The sequence below is a fragment of the Xiphias gladius genome, chromosome 1, assembly GCF_016859285.1.
Source record: "Xiphias gladius isolate SHS-SW01 ecotype Sanya breed wild chromosome 1, ASM1685928v1, whole genome shotgun sequence".
In the NCBI taxonomy this organism is placed as follows: domain Eukaryota; kingdom Metazoa; phylum Chordata; class Actinopteri; order Istiophoriformes; family Xiphiidae; genus Xiphias; species Xiphias gladius.
The window spans coordinates 30386752-30407716 of record NC_053400.1 but is presented as its reverse complement, the minus strand read 5'-3'; the positions used below and the strand labels follow the sequence as shown (position 1 = coordinate 30407716).

General features: G+C 41.4%; 1 protein-coding gene across 1 annotated transcript in view; it reads left to right on the top strand.

Annotated features, from left to right (window-relative positions):
- The window catches only part of LOC120795795 (protein kinase C-binding protein NELL1-like), a 240812-nt gene that overhangs the window by 176556 nt on the left and 43291 nt on the right, over positions 1–20965 (top strand). Inside the window, exon 14 of the mRNA XM_040137971.1 lies at positions 5516–5638. Coding sequence (XP_039993905.1) covers positions 5516–5638 — 123 coding nt within the window. The remainder of the gene's footprint in view (positions 1–5515; positions 5639–20965) is intronic.

Sequence of the window (20965 nt, the reverse complement as noted above, 5' to 3'; positions counted from 1 at the left end):
TACAGATGATGATAGATTTAACCCATACAGCCGACTATAGGGAATACAGCGGCTTCAGCATTAAAAAATAAATTCATCTGGAAACGCTTTTCGTACAATCAATAGCAGGGTAGAGAACAGTGCAGCCCTCAAACACTAATGAATGTCTTCTATATATTGATTGATTTAAGTTTTCATATCGTTTGTATAATTCCTCATGGTCTTCCTCTCAATGAGCCAGGAAGGCTTGTCAAGTCCTCTGGCATGAGCCTCGTAGTTGCTCTGAGATGCGGGACGAAAAACTTTGACGAGGAAGCTCGTAGCTTTTATCCATCGAGCTGTTGGGTTTGGGTCAGCTAGCATGCTCTCTGCGTGGTGTATTAAATAAGTGATGAACCAAGTTAAAGTTGATGCAACCATCATTACCGATGCCAAGGCCAGCCCTACAGTAAAGACAACACCAGCAGCAGCAGCAGCAGCAGCAGCAGTTTCAGTCCATCAGTTTCATAATAGGTACGGTATGTTCAGCCACGGTGCTGCTGTGCAGTCAGACACGTTTTGGCAGCGCTCACGGCTCAATGTCCAGTCCATCTAGATGTATGTGTGCGTCGGGAGAAAAAGACTTGAAGCCTGAAAAGACCCCACAGGACTCGGGATCATATACAGTATAAACCACGTCTGAATCACAAGAAGAGGATGAAGACAAGAATGAACCAAAAAAATCCAGCCCACTGTCACTTGCAGCCACTCTAGCAATGACGTGTCAGTCCTCAGACTCATGACAAATTTCAGGATGATTTTTGCCTGATGGGGGTCCTCTTCCACAGCCAGATTTTGTGAGCAGTGAACCTGTCTATTGGAATTTCTGGAATGCAGGAATTTTGTATGAACTGTAAAAGTTTTGTTGTTGTACAAAACTTGTTTGTTTTGGTTCACGGCTAGCTGGGAAGAGGTAACTGCTGGTGAGCACAAAGGGTGTAAACATGTGTATCCTGGAAATATATTAATGTGGCATTACACTTTCTACTTCTGGACAGTTATCCCCAATAAAAAAAACTAAATACACCAAACAACTATGCGAACCTGGATATTCAAGGTACAAAAGCAACATAACTACTTTTTAACAGTAATGGCCCTATTTTGATTGCGCAGGCCTAATGACGAGTGCAAAGCGGTCGACCGTGCCGTCGTCTCCAAGGGCAACTGCAATATTCGGTTCCCGTATATGCAGAAAGGTGAAATTGAATACCTGTGGATCGGAGGTTCTGGCGATTTAAAAAGAAAAAAGAAAAAAAAAACACTCAGCCACTCACATCACTGGTCTCATAGCTCTGAAACAGCTGTGACAATCGCAGTGACGCATGCCAACAGCAGCTCAAGAAGTAGAAAGACTCCCTCCGGTAAATCATATTGTTGTCCGGATGGTACAGAGTTGCACCACCTGAACGCTCATGAGCGCAATTCTGCAGCCAGATTTTCAGATTTGAGCCTGTCCCAATGTCGATTGCACTGGCCATAGCACCGCCACAAAATTCGGGCCTATAAGAGTTTTTAGGCGGGACGTCACTTATTCATTATCCATCACATCAGCCACTGCATCTGTCTGTTTATGCTTCGCTATAATTTCAAATTGGCAAGCAGACATTAAACAGCGTTAATAAGCAGCCGTGGTTGTCAGAGTTGTGATTCTTTGGCTCTCCCCTCCATCAACTCACGGCCATTACCATACTGAATATTTTATCATGTAGCTCATCCTCTACTACTCTACCAATAATGTAGCCTGCTCTCATATTCCTTCACATAAACTCTTACACATCCCACCAGCACTGTTGACATACACCTCCACTTTATAGTTCAACATGGGGAAGAAATCCTTGGGTAGAAAGAAGCTAAATAATTTCTCCTAGCTGCTTCGGGGCTTCATGGGCACTGCTCATTAATTAAGGGAAATGTATTAGTCATGACTCCCACTGAAGCTTTTACATATTAATGAGGAGTGTGTTTTAGTGAGTGTGTACCTTGTGAGTTGCGGCAGCCTCGGGCCAGGTCCTGACTGGTACTTAAAGACACAGTTCATGGTCTGACATAAAAAGATACTTAAGCAGTGCGGCTGTGTTGTAAATCCCCACAGCTGCGTTATCAAAGGTTGCATTTTAATGTTTTTTTTAATGTATTGTTTATAATCGTCCAAAATCACGTTCGGGTCTAAATGAAGATGCATTAACCTAAGCTTAACCAGCATGATAACCTCAGCAGCAAGACTTGAATCAATGAGCAAGTTGCCAAAAATGCATAAATCCCATAAAGGTATTTTTAAGCAACAAACAGAGCCATAATTATCATTTCATGTGGTTATAATTATGTTCTTTTCAAACATTTATGAATCAAATTTCCCTTTTTCTCTAATGGCGCATTACCGCTTAAGCAGGGGTTGTGTGGTGGCCTCAGTTCAACTCCAGAACAGCCTCATTAGGACCTTTCACTGTGGGGCCCATTAGTGTCATGTGTAACATGATGATCCTGGCGTGATCTACGTGCTACAGCAGGCTGATGCAGTGCTGAACAGTGGACCTAAGGAACTACGGCTGACAGAAATCAGTCAGTCATTCACTATTGACGAAGTGATAAACCCTCAATAGGACACTTGTTGAATCGCAATTAATCAGTGGTGAAGATGTACTTTACATGTCAGTCATCCCAAGAGCAGAGAATTTTCACATGTCACAGTAAGAAAAGGTCAGGTGTAAAAAAAATAAATAAATTTTTAAAAAATCACTTCCATTTAGCTGCTTCAGTTTCAGGATCCTGTTATTGTGCACGTTGGGTCACTGTCACACTATAATGGCTTAGTGGGACACTTGAACAGAACAGAGCCACTGTTAATGATATTAGTGATTCCTGTGCTTTTCCTACTAACTAAAAATGTCTGCCATGGACAGGGCCTATTGGTGGATTTTCAGGAAAAGGGTAACGGCCCAGGCTATGGATATGTCCTTTCATTGTGGAGATTGTGTGCATACAATTCAGATAAATTGGACTAAACTAAATACAGTGTATGTGCTACGTGGAAAATACCGAGCATTTTAGGGGAGCACAGGCCCTACAGGGGTTAAAGTTCACATCCATCGTTGCAGTTTGACTCCCTGTAACCATGCTTTGGGCTCGGTTTTGGGTTCAAACAAACACAGTTGTCCGTGTCTGCTGGTGGGAAGTTGGTGAGGGATCGTGTCTATGTTGCCGAAGTAGTGACTCCCACTGGTCGGTTGGGGTGTCTGCAAAGTCAAGAGGGGAAATACTTGGAGGCGTCCAATCGAATTAGCCACACCATTAAAACCAGTTACTGGTTTGATGGGTGTAAGCCCTCTTTCACTATTTGTTTGCAGTTTAGATCTTACGCAGATTTCCTGCACAACCTTGGGTCCATTCACCCAATATTTGGAACAGTTAAGGTAAACTTTGAGGCCTCATTTATAAAAGTTCTAGGACTAGGCTGGATTTTTCAAAAAAAACAAACAAATATAAATATTATTTCAGTTGATATTGCTCTTACACTGTGAAATTTAATTGACACATTGCAAACCAGAAAATATTCCAGCGCAAGAGTATTGGCTGGGTTCTGAAGCTAAGGATTCATATTGTATATTGAGCAGTGGGAAACGTGGATTATGCTGCACAAGTAGTTTGAGAAGTTTCTATGGGCATTTGCTTTTTTCCTCTATGCAACGTGAGTCACTGTTGTGATTCGTTGTGAACCCGAAATACAAACTTTTCTGAGCCGCTTTTCAGGCTGCAGGTGGCGAGTATTTGATACTCGAAGCAAAAGAGTTCGGTGGAATATTCCTTAAACGTTCTCCGTGATCCTCAGCAGATGCAGCCAGCTGAAGTCTCAGTAAAGTTGAGGATATATAGTTTTCCTATGTAGCTCCAAGTAAATGTACATGCATACTGCACTGTGTAACCCCATGTTGTTAGTGAGTCAGCTTTTCATGAATGAAATAAAACTGGCCATATTTTCACATTGCTGACTTTCCACTGTTTTCTATAATTAAGCGATCTCTCGTTTTCATGGTCATGGTTTATACAGCCCTTGAAGCACCATGCAACTTTCAATCCACAGACAAGGGGAGAAATGCCAAAAATGCACTTGCAAGCTTTTGACATACCAGCACTCCCAGCTCTCTGCCATCAGCTATAGAGAAACTGGCTGATGAAACGCTTTTTTTTTCGGCAGTGTGATTGGTTCGGTTTGCATTTCCGCAGCCATCTGTTGCCAAAGCCTTTTAAACCGGCAGTCGTGCATTATTAACTGCTGTGATACTCTCAGTGTTACATTGTTTTAATGAGTTATATTAACCGGATAGGGAGCATTAATCATCTTCAATTAATATTTACATATCAAGGGTCAGATATGTGTGAACATGTGAAAAGCATATCTAATATTTTAATGTCATTTTCAGGTCATAGTCACATATTATACTAGTAGAGATCTGATCTGAAATTTTCCCCCCCGCTGGTGCCCCCCAAGTAATAGAGATGGAGAAAGCTGGATTTTATTAGAGGCGTTGTGCCATAGATGCCTACAGCGTATGTTTTGATTTATAGTTAAATGTTAGCACCACTGTAACATTAGACAGATCCATTAGACGTGATCTGGCCCGTGATATAAGCAACATTACACATTGCGATAAAGAGCAGCAGTCACAGTGAGCGGGTTTGCAGTAGAGATGCCTTTGCTAGGTGTGCTACGGACAAGGTCGAGATAACTGAGCCTTTTTTCAAATTACCTCATGTTGTCTTCACGGTAAAAAAAAATAAATCTCTACCTGTATAATCCTGTATGAGAATGCACAAGCAGCCCGTGCTGACCAGTCACAGTTCTTGTGATCCTTACATGGTATGTCCGTAGCTGCAATGGGCCCATACCTTTCGGTACAAACTTGGGGTCCATATTTAACCATTTGCTGATATTATACTGGGACACTGGGAAATTGTTTTCCTTTAGCAGATGTAAACTCTCGGCTTGTTTACACGATTTTGTGAATGTCAAGTGTTGACGTATTTCTCGATGTTGTGTCTCAGAAGTCAGTAGTATTTAAACCAACATCATTAGGCTAATTGATGTTGAACCTGAGCAATCAGTCAGCGCACCTGGCATGCGTCAGCTGTTGTTCCCAACACCTCTACCACCTGATGGTGGTTCTAGAGTAAAGCGGGGGTAGAGAAAGCGGCTATGCCTAAGTCATTGTTTGAGGTAACCTTCCTGTTACAGAATCCCCCTCACATCCATTTTGAAAGTGCCAACCAGAACTGGTGTTTAGAAACATGGATGTTCGGAAAGCTGGCTGTTGACACAAGAGAAGTTCGGCGGTGGCCTCATGTTCTCAGCTTGTTAACTGTCATCTCATCAGTGGAGTTCTGATGGTTGCTAAACTCACAAAGAAAACTTTCCAGTGACCTCTCCATGCTTCACACAGCAAACACACAGATACACGCAGCTATTCTGACTGTGGAGTCTCTCTCACTGTCTCTCCCTCAGAGCATGACGAGTGCACCAGCGGCCAAAATTTGTGTGATGAGAACGCCATCTGCACCAACACCATCAGAGGACACCTGTGTACCTGCAAGCCGGGCTATGTGGGCAACGGCACCGTCTGCAGAGGTAAGTTCCTGTCCTGGAACAGCACTCCGGGCACAAAAAAAAGACACACAGATACAGACTGAAACCCTCATCCACGTCCCCCGATGGTGGCTGACTCTCTGCTCTGTAACATCATGGTTCACTCCTCCTTCACGTCACCTAACCAGGCAGCAGCTGCCACTGAGATGACAAATTAACCACTGAGATCACAAATGAATTCTGGACGAGTTTCAGCCTGTTTTTCCACGCGTGCCTCCTTTCCCGCACCGCTCACCCTGCTCCCTGTTGACCTGTCGGCCTGCCCAGGCGCTTCACCCAGTTGGCCCTGCAGTATCGCACAGACAGCGGGAGGAAGGGAGGAGGAAATGAGAAATTTTGTTTTAAGCAGTGTGTGTGCTTGTGTGTGTTGTACAAACAGAACTAACAGTTGTGACAATATATATATAAAAAAAAGGAAAAAAAAAATCTAATCTCTTTGTAAAAACCTCCATTTATCCTGCTGTATAGACCTTTGGAGTGTGCTTAGTACACTCCAGACTAATAGCTGAAGCACTTGTGGGTTGTATGCTATCATCTTCAGAAAATGAAAACAGGGACAGTCAATGATTAAATCCAAGTGGAAAAGTGCCTCAATAAAAGAAAATTAATAAATGCTTAAATTGGTACTTAACACATCTCAGTAGGTATTAATTTGACCAAAGTTTTTTTAGACATCTAGGTAACATATCCTCTGTTTAAACAGCATTTCAATATATTATATACTATATGATATATTTCAGTGCATGTTTCACCTTCTGAATTATAGCATTTTAATGCCGCTCAAACAAAAGTTATATGTAACCTGGGTATATAAAAAAAAATCTTCCAGTCTTCAAGTGCTTACAGGGAGCCTTTGTACTGTATGTGGCACACATACTGAGTATACAGCCAAGTAAGACCGAGACCATTTTCATTAATTTCCTACACAGTAATTCACAGTACATGCTCACAACTAGAGCTTCAATTTTACCATTTGTTGCTTTTCCGTTGGAATTGAGACTAGCGTACAAAAACCTGCTGTTCAAGCTCTGCGAAGGCAAGGAGTTTTTAAGATTTTGGTTTGGACTTTGTGTGATGTAGTGCTTACTTTTTAAACATTTTTCACTGCATTGTGCCTGAACTGCACTTTTTTATTTTTGATTGTGTGATTTTTCAGTCAATATTGGAAAATATTATGTTTAATAATTTGGTGCTACCTACATTAAAATGAGAATAGGTTATGATCCATTTAAGTAGATCATAATATTTTGTATATCTTTTTCGATCTTGCTTTGTATAGTTTCCCACAGTTTTTTCGTATAACATCCAACCTGTTGTTTCAAGCCACCAGCGAGACTCCAGAGGTGTGAAGCATCAGTGAAATGTCACTAAAATGGATGCAAATTGACCGTTTTTTTTTTTTTTTTTTTAACCCAAAGGCTGTGCTCAACCTGGGGCACAATGGCTTAAAAAACAAAGCCTATCGATTAGAAATTAATTGAGCTTTGTAAAACCCATGCTTATGATTTCATGGTTTCAGCTTTGCGTGCTTTGTCTAAACCCGGTCTGCCGTCATGTAAAGTGAGCTTTGAAAGATTTGAACGTCCTGCTACAACCGTGCAAACTTGACACTTCTTGATTGGTTTTAGTCCCAATCAATACAAATGTCTTGCCAATAAACACTGGCTTTTGGCCAGAACTAGCCAGTTTCACTGGCCTGCCAATGCAGAAATGGTGTCTTTAATAAACTCTGCGAGCAGAAAAGCAGTCCATGCTCCTTATAATAGTGACTCATTGCTGTTTTATTATACTCCCAGCTGGGGGAAGCTGCACTGTGTTTAACAACTCCTTTATTGAACTGAACAATAAAATGAACAATAAAAAAAAAAACCCATTAAATTACATTTGTGGTTGTTTTCCAGTTACATGAAAGGCAAATTCGAGAGCTTGCAGTGGCATTTGTTTCTCTACTGTAGTTCTGTGACCCCCATGGCAGTGCTAATGTGAGTGAATATTTGTGGAGGGCTGTGTAGCTGTTTAAATGCCCCCTGACATTCAGGTGTTTGTGCACGCATGTACACAGGTAACCAGCGGTTTTAGGGCTCGACATTCATGTGTCCACTCAGCCATGAACTGTATGAACTCTATTTGACCCGCATGTTCGCACTGAAGGCTGTCGCAGTGGGACAGTCGCTGCAGGTTCAAGGCAGATGAGGCAGGGCAGTCTAACAGTCTACGTAAGGTCCCTCGAGAAGTTTGAGGACACTTGTTAGAAGGTTAGCAGGGTGAGCAGAGGGGAAGTACACTCTATTTTAAGCTCCGTCTTTGACATCTCTTTGAGATACAAGACATCCTTTACTTGGCCAAAATGGCAGTGTAGGATAGATAACACGGTTGTTAGGGTTATTTTGTGATAACCCAGTTACATTTGGATCTAGCTGGTAAAATACCTGCAACTGTCGTATTGATGGATCAATCATCTGCCTCTTTTTTTAATGGACGAAGAGCAACGTACAAAACATTCAGGCTGCCATTTGGCTAAAAAGCAGAAATGCAATATATGTGGAAGAACATGTTTCTTGGCACATATTATTATTGCATGTAAATCGTTGGTTTTTGATCTGTTTGCCATAGCATATCTTATTTATGACTCGTGTCGCTCAAGTTTTTGAGTGTTAAAATTACTTAAATTCAAGAAAAGATTAAACAGAATTCAAATTGTGCAGATTGGATGGTGGATGCTGATAAAATGCTACTGAACCCTCACAGACATACTACGATAGTTACAAATAAACAGTTACATTCTTATTTAAGCATTTTGTAATGTGTACTTGAAATGCCTAATATGATTGCACTGTTTCTTATGAGTTTTGATACTGATGTGAGTTTTATTTTATTTTTTTTAATTTTCTCTCCAAAAGATAATAAATCAGCAAGACTAAGAAACACACCAAGCAATCAGTGCCGGAATTGAAAAAGCAGAGGTTTATTATGCAGCTCTACTCGTGTTTTGTACTTAATTTGTAAATAAAGAGTTCCCACGAGCTCACACGAAGCCCTTTCATGTAATTTTCATGACTTTGTGCATATGGTTGGCTGCAGTCCAAGAGATGAGTGCATCATTAAGCTTAATTAGGCTTTGATTTTCCAAACGACTTAAACATGATCTCGGTAAACTTCCAGTAAAATATGATCCATCATGGGATATCAGTCACTGTGAAGGGTCCGTCGTCCCCAGATGAGACTAGTCCATACAGTCAATCTCAGTGCTGGTTCCACCCACAGTGAACCACTGTAGCTTGCAGGGCTGCAACCTCTGTAAAATGTCATTTTTTTCTTTTCGTTTGTTTTCCTTTGAATTTCTTAAAACATGGTATATAAATGTAGTTCTATTTACGACCGGCTTAAAAGTACTTGAAATTCCAAATGTAAATTCCAAACAAAAATCTAATCCACCAACTGCTGGGCTGAGTGCCTTTTAAAATATTTTGGTCGTCTTCCGACTTATTTAACAGAGGTCAAATTAAAGCATGGTAAATTTTGCCCCTCCTGCCATGTCCCACGGTGATTTCTCACTCATTAAGTCATGTATCTGTATCTGCACTGCTGCTCATCACCGTGACCACTAATAATGTTGTAATTAGAAGGACAGGACAGAGGAAAGCATGAGAGTCATATCCGTGATTAGCAAGGGAAAGTGTGTCATATGCTGCTGCAGGTGGAAGTGTGTGTGTGTGCGTGCGTGTGTGTGTGTGTGTGTGTTTGTGTGCGCATGTTTGGTGTGTGTGTGTGTGTGTGAGAGAGAGAGAGATAGTGAGTGCACAGGGGAAAGATAGATTTAAGAAAGGCTAACAAACGGAAGAAGACGACATAAGGTAAATGCAGACAAAAGGCAGACAAACAACAGGCAAAGGGAAAAGAAGTAGGTCTGTCCAACTGCACCCACCCCCTCTACCGCTCTGTAACACAGGCATCAGGAGGGTTGGCAGGTGGGAGGCAGGTTTGGGGCGAGATCAGTGCAATTTACAAAGTGCCTTCCGCACAATTTCTGCCTCTGGATTGTCTCCGGCCCAACGCCACATAAACATACGCAGACAATATACAACATGGCTGTAGCACTACCTCCGCAGTCTATATTCACTCATGTAGAACTCATGCACAGTGACCGCAGTCCACTAAACCCCTTGCTCCAGTGGATTAATCAAATCGATTTCTGGACGCGCCAATCTAAAAAATTCCAAAACCAAAGTCATTGTCTTTGGGACAAAAAAGGAAAATGATTGTGTTTGCCCACCTGAGGACTTTATGATACCAGTTCCACTATAAGAAAGGTGGTCATTGTACTAGATTCAGTGTAAGCAGACATATCAAGTCAATTGTGAAGTCAGTCTGTTATCACTTAAGAAAGATTGCCAGAGTCAGAGATCTGAATTCATAAAGAACCGTGTAAAAGCCGATTCACGCTTTTGTTTTTAGCAGATTGGACTAACGTAGCGCCCTGTTCTTGGGTCTCCCGAAGAAAAGTTCAATTACAACACATCCAGAATGCGGGAGCAAGGGTGCTCAATAGAACAAGAATACATCACAGCCATTCATCAATTCTAACACTTCCACTTTGGCTTCCAATCAAGTTCAGAATCCTCTTACTTGTTTTTAAATCAGTCAGCACCTTTGGCCCTTAATACATTTCTCAGTTCCTAATTCCTTACGAACCCGATAGAACCCTCAGATCACCAGGGACTGGGCTGTCCGTTGTCCCTCAGGTTGACACTAAGCGTGGGGGAGCAGCTTTTCATTATCAAGGTGCCTGCTATTGGAATCTGCCTCCTGAAAATTTTAGACCAGTCCCAGCTAACACTGGACTCAAAGCTTACCCGAGGAATAACTCAAACGTTAGCTGTCACCTCAAGTGCCTTTATTACTAGACATGTGTTTTATGTGTTAATATTGCTTTACTTTCTATCATGTGTTTACGTGTGGGTTTATATAGTTTTAATATATAATGAGTTTGACAAGTATTATACATCGATGTTTTTATTTAATCCTTCTTAAGTTGTTGCTTCGAAATTCTTCTGTAAAGTGCTTTGAATTGCCCTGGGTATGAAATGCGGAATATAAATAAAGTTGCCTTGACTTGTCTAGATGTTGCGGTCGATCTGCAAATACTGCAACAGAGCAGCTAGAGAGGCGATGTCTCAAACAATGTTTTGAAAATGAATTATAGAATATAAATACATGGAAATTACTAAATGCGGTGCAAAGACTCCAATAATCTTTATGCTGGAATATACCCTAGAGATACCCAAATGGTAAATGGAGACGAGAACAAAGTATGTGAACGCCCGCACATTACATCATACCGATATGTGATTGTTGAATAAGCCATTCCGAAACCCTGGGCATTAAGCAGCCGCTATAACAGCCTCTACTCCTCATGATAGGCTTTCCTCAGGATGGGGGAACCTGGCTGCTCAGCCACAAGAGCACTGGTGAGGTCGGGCACTGATGTCGGTCAGTGCGATTTTAATTGATCCCAAAGTTGTTGGACTGGCTCTGTGAAGGCCAGTCAAGTTCTTCCACACCAAATTAGGAAAATCAATATCGTTTTATGTGCACGGGGTAAATTTCAAGTTGACTTAGAAAAGGTGCTTTTCCCCAAACTGTTGACGCACAGTGTAATATTAAGATTCCCCCTAAGGGGGTCTAGCTCAAAATCCGGGGTCTAGCTCAAACCATGAAAATCACCCCGAGACTAATACACAGAAAAGTAAATGGACAAGCATGTCCACATTCTTTTGGCCATATTGTGTAGGTAATTTATGATCAGCCGGTATACGGAGACCACGCACGGCAGTGTCAATCCTACTCACCGATGATACTACTCAGAAGCAGGTGATGAAATTCAATACTTTTCAATAATTAAAACCTCCTACAGCTTACCTACCCTGTTCTGGCCAATTAGTGTTATGTGAGCAGGTAGTTGGAGGAATCAGACTCTCTTTTCCCCTCCCCCTGAGATCTCATTACTGTGTGATGGCGACAGTGTTGGCCAGTCGACCTGTGCCGCCCATCTCATTCCCCTCATATATCACCGCAGCCCTCTCAGGGATAAGGGAATTAGTCTGAGTGTGACTACAGCCCCTCAGCCTGTCCCTGCTAATGCTAAGAAGACAAAAAATTGTGTATAGGCAGCCTTGAGCAATGAGTCTACAGCAGATGGCACAAAATCTGGCTTCTGAGCCAAAAGTGTGAGATAATATTGACGCGTTGAGAGCTGAACAGTTGATAAGCGCCCTTGAGTGCCAATGGCTTATTTCCTGTGAAAACAAACATTTTCAAATTCCACTGCTGCACTTGGAATTGGTTTCCTAAGAGAGCATTTTATTTGCAGAGGTATAATCTGACCTTTTGTATTTGTTTTGACTAGGAGGATGACAAGCTATAGATGTGGTCTTGCATGCTCAATGACTTTAAAACTCTTAATCTCTCATTTTGCTTTTTTTGATTAGACCTTAAAGGAAAAACCCTCTCTCAGATCTTTGTCCTCTGATAGATGTCATTAAACAGTATTACAAGAATCGTGTTATTTTGTGATGAAGTGTGGACTCATCGCTCCCCTCTCAGCTTGCCTGAAGACCTTATTTTTTATTTAATGAATACCTTCATTTCCCCGAATGCTTATAAACAACCCCTGTAGAATGAGAATGGACTTTTGTTATTTAGTTGCAATTTAAGTGGAGGAACCTCCTGCATTGGAGTAAGAGTATTCTAATCACTGTTACTGGAAAAAAATAGCACTTCTGCCTGTATTACATTTTGGTCCGTGGTTGTACATTGTAGGTGAAAAATAGCAGTTCTAGTTAGTTTTCCAGATAAGCAACCTTATGTTGTCGTGCAAACAATGGCTGTATTCTCTCCGTAGCAAATGCAGATATGGTGTGATGTTGTTTTGCCACGACAAAAAGTCTTAAAGAGAAGTTCAGGCAGGATGGTTGGGCACCCCCACACACACACTGTGGGGCAGTTAACCACACAGGATCCATTACCATTACAGTAGGCAGTGTGTTTGAAGGGGACCTCCACCAATTTTACACATCAAAGTCTGTTGACGGGACTTGGGGAGTTCCGGTGCAAAAGAGCTGCATAAACCCTTTGGTGTCTCCAGACGGAGTTGTGAATTTACCTCCGGTGATGCCACTTGAGTCAGCTGCTTCTGTCACATGGGGCAGCAGAGCAACCCAGATCACCATATAAAGTTGTTATGGTGAATATGTTAGGAATATGTTATCTAGCAGACAGGGAGCACCATTAGTATTCATTTAGAGTCGTTTTTTTGGTCGCCCAACTAATGTAAAGCCAATTTTCCCCATCCTTCTAGCTTGGTTTTAGTCTCCACATTCTCTTGAGGGAAATATGTAATTGTTTTGCAGCTAAAAGCTCCATTATGTTCACCATCTACTTTGCCTGTCTGCTGTTTGGTGCTGGACAAGTATTGTACGGTGGGTTTATTAGAACTTTCCTCTGAAAACAGCTGCCCACTGCTACACAAACATTGATTGCCGTAGCTTTTAAAAAATTAGTGGTAAAACTCTTTAGGCAGCGGCCTCACTGCTAAATGCTAAACTTTCATGGTCCACCGTGATAAGAATGTCACAAACTATCAAACATGTTTGATCGGAGGCACCCGCTGCAGGCACGGTTGTGTCGCTCAAAGACAGAAGAGCGGAGAGCTTCTCAAAGTGAAGGCATTGGTGCTCGTTCTGACTGTTTGACCAGTCTGCCAATGCGCAGGCACTCTCGGGCACAGAGGCTGGCAGGCCAGACCATCCATCCATTTGGGGTCATTTTGGAAGGCACAAAACAAAAAACAAGACTTGTTTTTGTTGTTTAGCTATGACGACTTGTGTCTTTGAGGTTTTCAAATTGCTGAAACATGCACTGCTATTATTCTTCATTGATATTGCTGGAATATCTGATCATGGCAATCTCTCTACATAACATTGTTATCCAGAGGAATATGGAAAATGCACCAAACAATGAAGTGGAACCCAAACTGCAACAGTGCACTGACATTAGTATTTTCTGTGTGACATTATATTAGCAAATGACTCTTGCTTAGGCCATGATACGGATTCAGTAATCATATATTCTCCACTTTTTCCTTCGTGTCCACACGTGCTCGTCATTGTGATACCCCTTACTCACCGGTAAGGATTTGTTGACTGACACCAGAGGATTACTACCAGGGTGAACCTATTAGATTTCCCCTGATAGGCTCCTGTAACTGATGTGTAATGTGGCTTCAGCGCGGCTCTCCTCCCCTCTCTGGATCTTTGCCTCGGTGATCTCTGGGGAGCTCAGCGAGGACAGACACATTTGCCGCAGTCGGTCAGTCTGCCACGGCCGGCCCACTACTTCTCTCTCACAGAGCGAGCGGTGATTACACCTCTCATCCCTTTTCTATTACAGGAGAGTAATTATGGCTAATATTGTTGCTACAGCAATGCCATGCCCCTTCAATCTATTGTGTCATTAACAATAGATTTGCCTGCCGCTGATATTATGCAAACAGACGGTAGATTGAGAAGTGCTGATATTGTGGAGGCTCTTGCTACTCAGTCTTACCGCAGCTTTGGTTTAAAAACACAAATTTAAGAGCATAATTTAAGATCGACGGTATAATGACATCTCTGCGTGGGAGATTTTCCAATCTAAAATTTCTAACTGGAAAAACCCAGCCGGTTGGCGCTCCAATACGCGGAGCCTTACATTTAACTCCAGATCTGCCAAGTAACCAGCTCCTGGAGGTCTTGCAGCTGGCCCCCCTGCCTGCCTGCTGTGTCTGGGATGATTGCAGGGGCACATAAGGAAAGGCCTCCATCTCAAGAGCCCATTTTACTGCTATTGATTGTCTGGGCTGACTGGAAGTGAGAAGAAATGAGGGGTTAAGACTCCCTCTACCTTTACTTACTCTTTCTTCCTCCCCTTCGTTTCTCTTTCTCTCGTTTTGTGTCGCAATTCTCTTAGGGAGGAAAAAAGGCTACCATTATGTCATCTCCCTCGCAGCACAATAAATGGTCCACGATAGTTCAATCGGAGCACGGCATAAGATTACAGATCAGCATTGTTCCTGTTGCCAGCGTAATGATCAGTAGCCTATTGCAGAGCCTTTGTGGGCAGCAGAATGACTGAGCTAATCTTGTTAATGGTCTATTTCATTCGCTAGGACTGGTTTGTGTAGACAAAGGGCTTTTAAATAGAGGGGATATGAGTAGCAAGTCCAAACAGCAGCGCAGAGGACAAAGGCACTGACTTGTGCTTTTCTCATCTTGCTATCGGAGCTAATCACAGAGGAACCATGTTGCAACCAGCTAACATCGAGCAGTGAAACCCAGGCTAATGTATTCTGAGAGATGGAGGGAAAGGGGGTTGTTTGCTGCAGGGAGAGGAAAAGAGAAATGGGAGAGGGGGGTGTTGGATTCAGCCTTCATTTCTCCTACAAGTCTGAAGCATTTAATTTTCTGTTTACATAATTATTGCTCCCCTTCATCCCTTTTTGATAGGAGAAATACATTTAGCTGTTTCTCTGCTATGTAGTTCTGTGCTAGAGGCCATAGTGTTTTATAGCATTTAATTGGGTGAAAACCACAGTATCTGAAGCTGTGATTAATTGCAAATGTGGAAAAAATGTACCAAGAAAAAAAAAACAAAAAAAAACACACTACTTGTTTTTAGAACTTTGTAGCAATTATCATTTGAGGCAATTATTTTTAGTCTGTGCCCCGCTGTTAGATGTAGCTGCTGTGCAGCAAAGAGAAAAATCCTCTCTTGTGCTCAGCTCTATCAGATCCACTCTTGTAATGTAATTTAATACACCAAACGAAAATCTAGCATGCTGTCCTCATTCTATCCACTCTCTGGTGTTTTTTGGTCTTCAGTCGGCCTCTTCAGTATTAAATCTATACTAAGAACACTCTTTGTTTAACAGGGAGAGGATTTTTAGTGATGTAGTGTGGTAAAAACACGATGGCAAAACCAGAATAGTAACAAACTCTAATACTAGTCTTTGTTGCAAAAGTATTGCTTACATTTATTAATAGTACTTATAGTAATATTTAATGTTAGTACTGTTCAGATCTGTGGACTTGAAATATGGACTCAAGTAGGACTTGAGTCAAAACTAAGGAAATGAGACTTGACTTACTGAGATTTGACTCCCTTAAGACTGATCTTGACTTGAGACTTGAAAACATAAACATTCCAGTTTCAAAATTTCACCTGATAAAAGATAGAAAATGAATATACGAGGCAGCGACAGGCAGGCCAGGCATAGTAGAACAGCTTTAATGTTTAAACCTTTCTGATTTGCTGACTGTTTCTTGCCCCATTGGACTTCTTTTAAGTGATGATGCCCTGTTTTCAAATCTCAGCCACTGACTTGGTGAGTACAATGTGGTTATAACTTGTAGAAATTATACCCAAAACTATGAAAATAAGATCCAAGGTTTAAGATCAAAACTCTAACTGTGCTCTAATGAATTATCAGGCCTGTGTATTGATATGGCATGGTCTCAATGACTATATGTAAAAACAGTGCCAACACTGCCTGAAAAATGTCCAACGCTGTGAAATTGTATTTGTAGACATTCAGAGGCCTGCACGACTTCATGTGCATCGTGACTGCTTCTGAAGACTTACTCTGACGGACTTGACATTTAACTTGGACTGGGGACTTACACTTGGCACAAAAGACCTACAAACGCTCCCGTGCTGCTACTGCTGCTAATATTACAGCTAGGTTTTTCCGAGTCTTAGGCGAGCGGATGTGAATCACTCCATGTGTCCGGCTGCTCAGGAGGGACCGGCGGAGTCCGCTGGGGGAATGTGTTTAAAGACCACTCTGGCTAAGTTAAAATGAACTCTTATCATCCACACTGGATGGTCTTATCAGTGTTTTATGGTTTTACTGCCCTTTTTTTTTTTTTTTTTTTTTTATCTTCCTCTCTGCCTCTCTGTATCCTCTCCTGGTTTTTCCCCACAGTATGAAGGTGAATGTGAGACAGGAGGGGGAGGTGTTTGGACACAGATGGCTGAGTGCAGTAAAGTAGAGACTCCCCACTGTTTTGCAAGTGCACAGGCGAAAACAATAGAACACATATATACAGCAGAAGAGACGGAAAAAATAGACGAAGCATTAGCATATGTACATTAGCGGTTCCCAGCCTTCGTGGCCTGTGACCCCTTAAATTAAAGCTATGTGTAATTCCTCATCGGCCTCGGTGCAGACATGCGTTGAGAGTATTTTAACCAAGGAGGGACTTTTCTTTTCTCAGATGTCGTGTGGGAGCACGTCCTCTGAAACGGCCTTTTCCCACAGAGTTAGAGGAGGATTTGAGAAAGGCAACGTCCAGACAGTTACTCAAAAGACAAACTTACTGTACGTCAACCACTAATGTTTTACCAAAAAACAGTGAAATATTCTATCAAACACCTGGGTATCTCCTGTAAATATCCCTCCATGATGTCATTTATTTTGCGTTTGGAAAATCATCTGCATCAAGGGGAAACACAAACAGCACTACAGTCTCAAAAGCACAACACGTCACACCAGAGGTTTCCTTGTATATTTGGGGGATTTTGTGCTTTTCAATAAATTTAAAATACACACATTGTAGCTATAATTAAAAATGTCAAACCACATCTGTGACATTACAACTACTATGTTGTTGTTCTCAGCCTTTGGTTCTTATTTCCGGAGTACCTAAAATATCATTTACTTACATAATTTTTCAGATAAGATAACAATAGGTTATCTGTTATTGGTTATCGGCACCTTACTGCATTTTCTTGGCACTGCCGTTCAAAATTGAGAAACGAGAAGTGTGTTGTAACACACAAATACATGAAAGAAAACATTAGTTGTACTGATTACACCCTTCATCGGTTTAATTTCTATGCAGTAATCTGCTTCCCATTTTCAAGTAATTTAATAGCTTCAAGGTAGGCTCCCTTGACTTAAAAAGTCTCCATATACTGTTAAAGTAATTACAACGAAGTGATAATTTTCACCTGATGAATTTTTTATTTGCCTTAATAGGAACAAGTGTGCAATAATGGATATGTGTGTAGACGATGATAATGCATTGGTTTAACTGTTGATCAAGTTATGCTTATCATCTTTAATTTCTGGAGATGCCTTTTCCCCTGACCAATCAACTGCAGAAGCAAACAAATTATGCTCCGAACCAGATTTTGTCTTTCTCTGACTTATAGTGAATTTAATTTGCAAACCGCACTAATAGCCTGAAGGAATTCCTAGCTGCGGTGTTAAAAAAAAATAAATAAATAAAAAATGCCTTTTTTCAAACACAGATGGGATTTCGAATGAGACTGAAAAGCACAAAGCCCAGAGGCTCCGGGCTCCAAAACACTTTAGTTCAGATCTATGGCCTCTGACTAATTTATGGCAGGCTGCATACAAACAGACACACACACACACAAATAAGGGGTAGAAAGGTAGAGGAAATACGTGACTAAGAAAACACATTGAAACTTAGGCTGGTTTAGTCCAATAATGATTACTCACAGCCAGTGCTGGGGATTTTACTTTAAAAATCCATTAGTAATCATTTATCACTCCTTAAAATTGTGATGGAACTTGTAGAGATTAAAGTATTCACGCTGCATTTATTTTAAGTTACTTTATAAGTGAAAAGATTGAGACTCGAGACTTAAAACCTGGACTTGATTCAGATTTAAGTAAGAAAAATGAGAACTTGACTTGGGGCTTTACTGCTTTGAAACTGGACTTTACTCGAGACTTGAGATCAAAAATCTCAAGCTCCAATTAGCCTCAAAAATTGCTGCCCTCCTGAGTCATAACTCAAGGTTCCTCCTCCAGCAGTTCAATGCACCGGATCAATATTTTTGATCAGGTGCTTTCATAGGTCACTTGTGTATTTTATTACCTTCCTCCTCTTTTGCATTCTGACAGCAAAAAAGTCAATGAGCCAAAGCATAATAATTATCCCTGATATATATTGACAAAGTTTGCATTCAGTCAACTGAAGGAGAAATCTGCCGAAATTTAATATGTAATGCAGGAACACTGCTTCCATCCGGCCGGTAACTGTAATGTAATTACTGAAAGAAATGATGAGTTGTCTGCGTATGAGTTGAAAAGTGTGTGTAACTGTGATTACGATCAGTTAATCGATGACTCCAGCCCTCAACTCATGCCCTGATGGACAAACACATAGAGATATGGATCAGGTGTCGTTTAATAATTTAGTCTATAGACAGTTATCGACCTTGTGTTTGTTGTTTTTAATGCCATGTTGCCCAAGCTGCTGTCACAGTCAGGATATGAGCTGTGATTTTATTTATTATCTCTGCTTCCATATCACTAAAGAACCCTTGAACAGGGAGAAAGACAGGCACACGATCACATCGTCATAGCAGATGATGGGATCTGCTGTATATATAGATCCAGCATGTGTGTGTGTGTGTGTGTGTGTGTGTGTGTGTGTGGTCTGGCAAGGTGTTTTGTGTGTTTGTGTGCATGTTTGTTAGAATCTGATATCCAGGGTTCTTCAGCTAATTAGTACAATATTGCTGCCAAGCAGGAAATTTGGAGAGAGAGAGAGAGCTCATCTGAGGAAGAGCCAGAGACATCAATTTACTACAAAGAAAGCAGCCAGAAATATGAGGGGACAGAAACTGATCCAAAAAAAAAATAAAACTATCATTAGAATATAAAACACAGTGCATTGCTATACAGTAAATTAATTCACCCAACAGTGTATCCATTTAGTAAAATGTGTTCTGCTGCAGCCAGCTACAACATTAAAATATATATATTATATGATACTTCATCAATAACATTAATCCAGTGGTACAATAATGTAACACTGACAGAGCCCATTTGGCTGCGTAGTGAATACTTTTATACTTTAAGTATATATAATTTTACCTACATGCTTCTACTTGAATACGATATTGAATACAGGATTTTTGATGATGAATGCCTCTTAAAAAGTAATTGTGCCAATTCATAGTAGATGTTGAGATATTTCACCTTGACCTGCTGGTGGTGCTAGTTAAAAATTGGCCTGTTAGGATACGTCCCCTAGGGACTATGAATATCTGTACAATATGACAAATGCCAAACCATCAAGCGTTTGTCGATACATTTCAGTCTGGACCAAAGTGGTGGACCGACTAACCGCGCCCTCCCTAGAGCCCTGACACTAGCGTGAATAAAAAGGTTAAACCGAAGGTCACGGAGGCAGAAACACGGGTTGGTGCCTGCACAAAGTGAGAGAAATGAAGCAGCAGCCATCTCCCGGGAGGATGATGTGATGGTTTCCGAGCTGCTGCTCCGCCTGATGGGGCTTCCACCTGCATGAGGCGCACACTCAAACACATCCAAATCCACTATACAGCCCTGTCTCATCCACCGCCTCTTTTAATGCAGATTTCTCATCTGTCACTTCCATCATCTTCACTCCCTTTTTTTTGCCTTATCATAAATCTGTTCCCCACCTCTCATCCCTCCTCCGTCTCTTCCATTTGCTTGTCTGTCGAGGCGTCAGGGACAGGTCTAGTATTCGGAGTCATATTTTTAAAGACTTTTTTTGTTTGCTATTTATTTACGGTTTGGACAATGATTAATGTTCTCCTTGCTCTTACAATCTGTCTAATTGTGTGATGAAGTTATTTTTAAATTTGGATTCTAACAGCATCACGTTATCCCAGCATCTGTACAGTTAAAGCAACCGGAAAGCATTCGCCATTGCAGTGATTATGATTATCCACATTTGGGGACATTGATTCTTGAAAGACCTTTTTTGCTTCTGAATCAAACTAGATTCCCTTTTTCTCCACTGAATCGGGGTGGAGGCCGAAGTCTCATATCTTAAACTGAATGGCTAGATAGTATTTTTGTTCATTTGTGTTTGGTGAACTGACTCTTTTGCGTGAACCGGCGCTTTAGAAGAATGTAAACAAAAAGGCTGTAAGTGGCAGACCTGAATGTAATGGAAAACCGGAGGAGAAAAAAAAAATACCACTCCGGACCGACAAGTGACATCTTTTCAACACAATCTTCCTCATAAAATCGTATTCACATCATGGCGTGATGTGATGCATATCCCTCCTTCAGATTCCAGTGGCATGGGTCATGGGTAATTCCACCAGTGCATCTCGCCTCTCAGCAGTAAACCTCGACTTATCAGTGAAACAGCAGAGGTTGGAGAAAACAGTAGAGTCAGCTGCCTACCTGTTTTTGTCTCAGTAATTGATTCAGATAGAGGGAGTCATTCGTCCCGC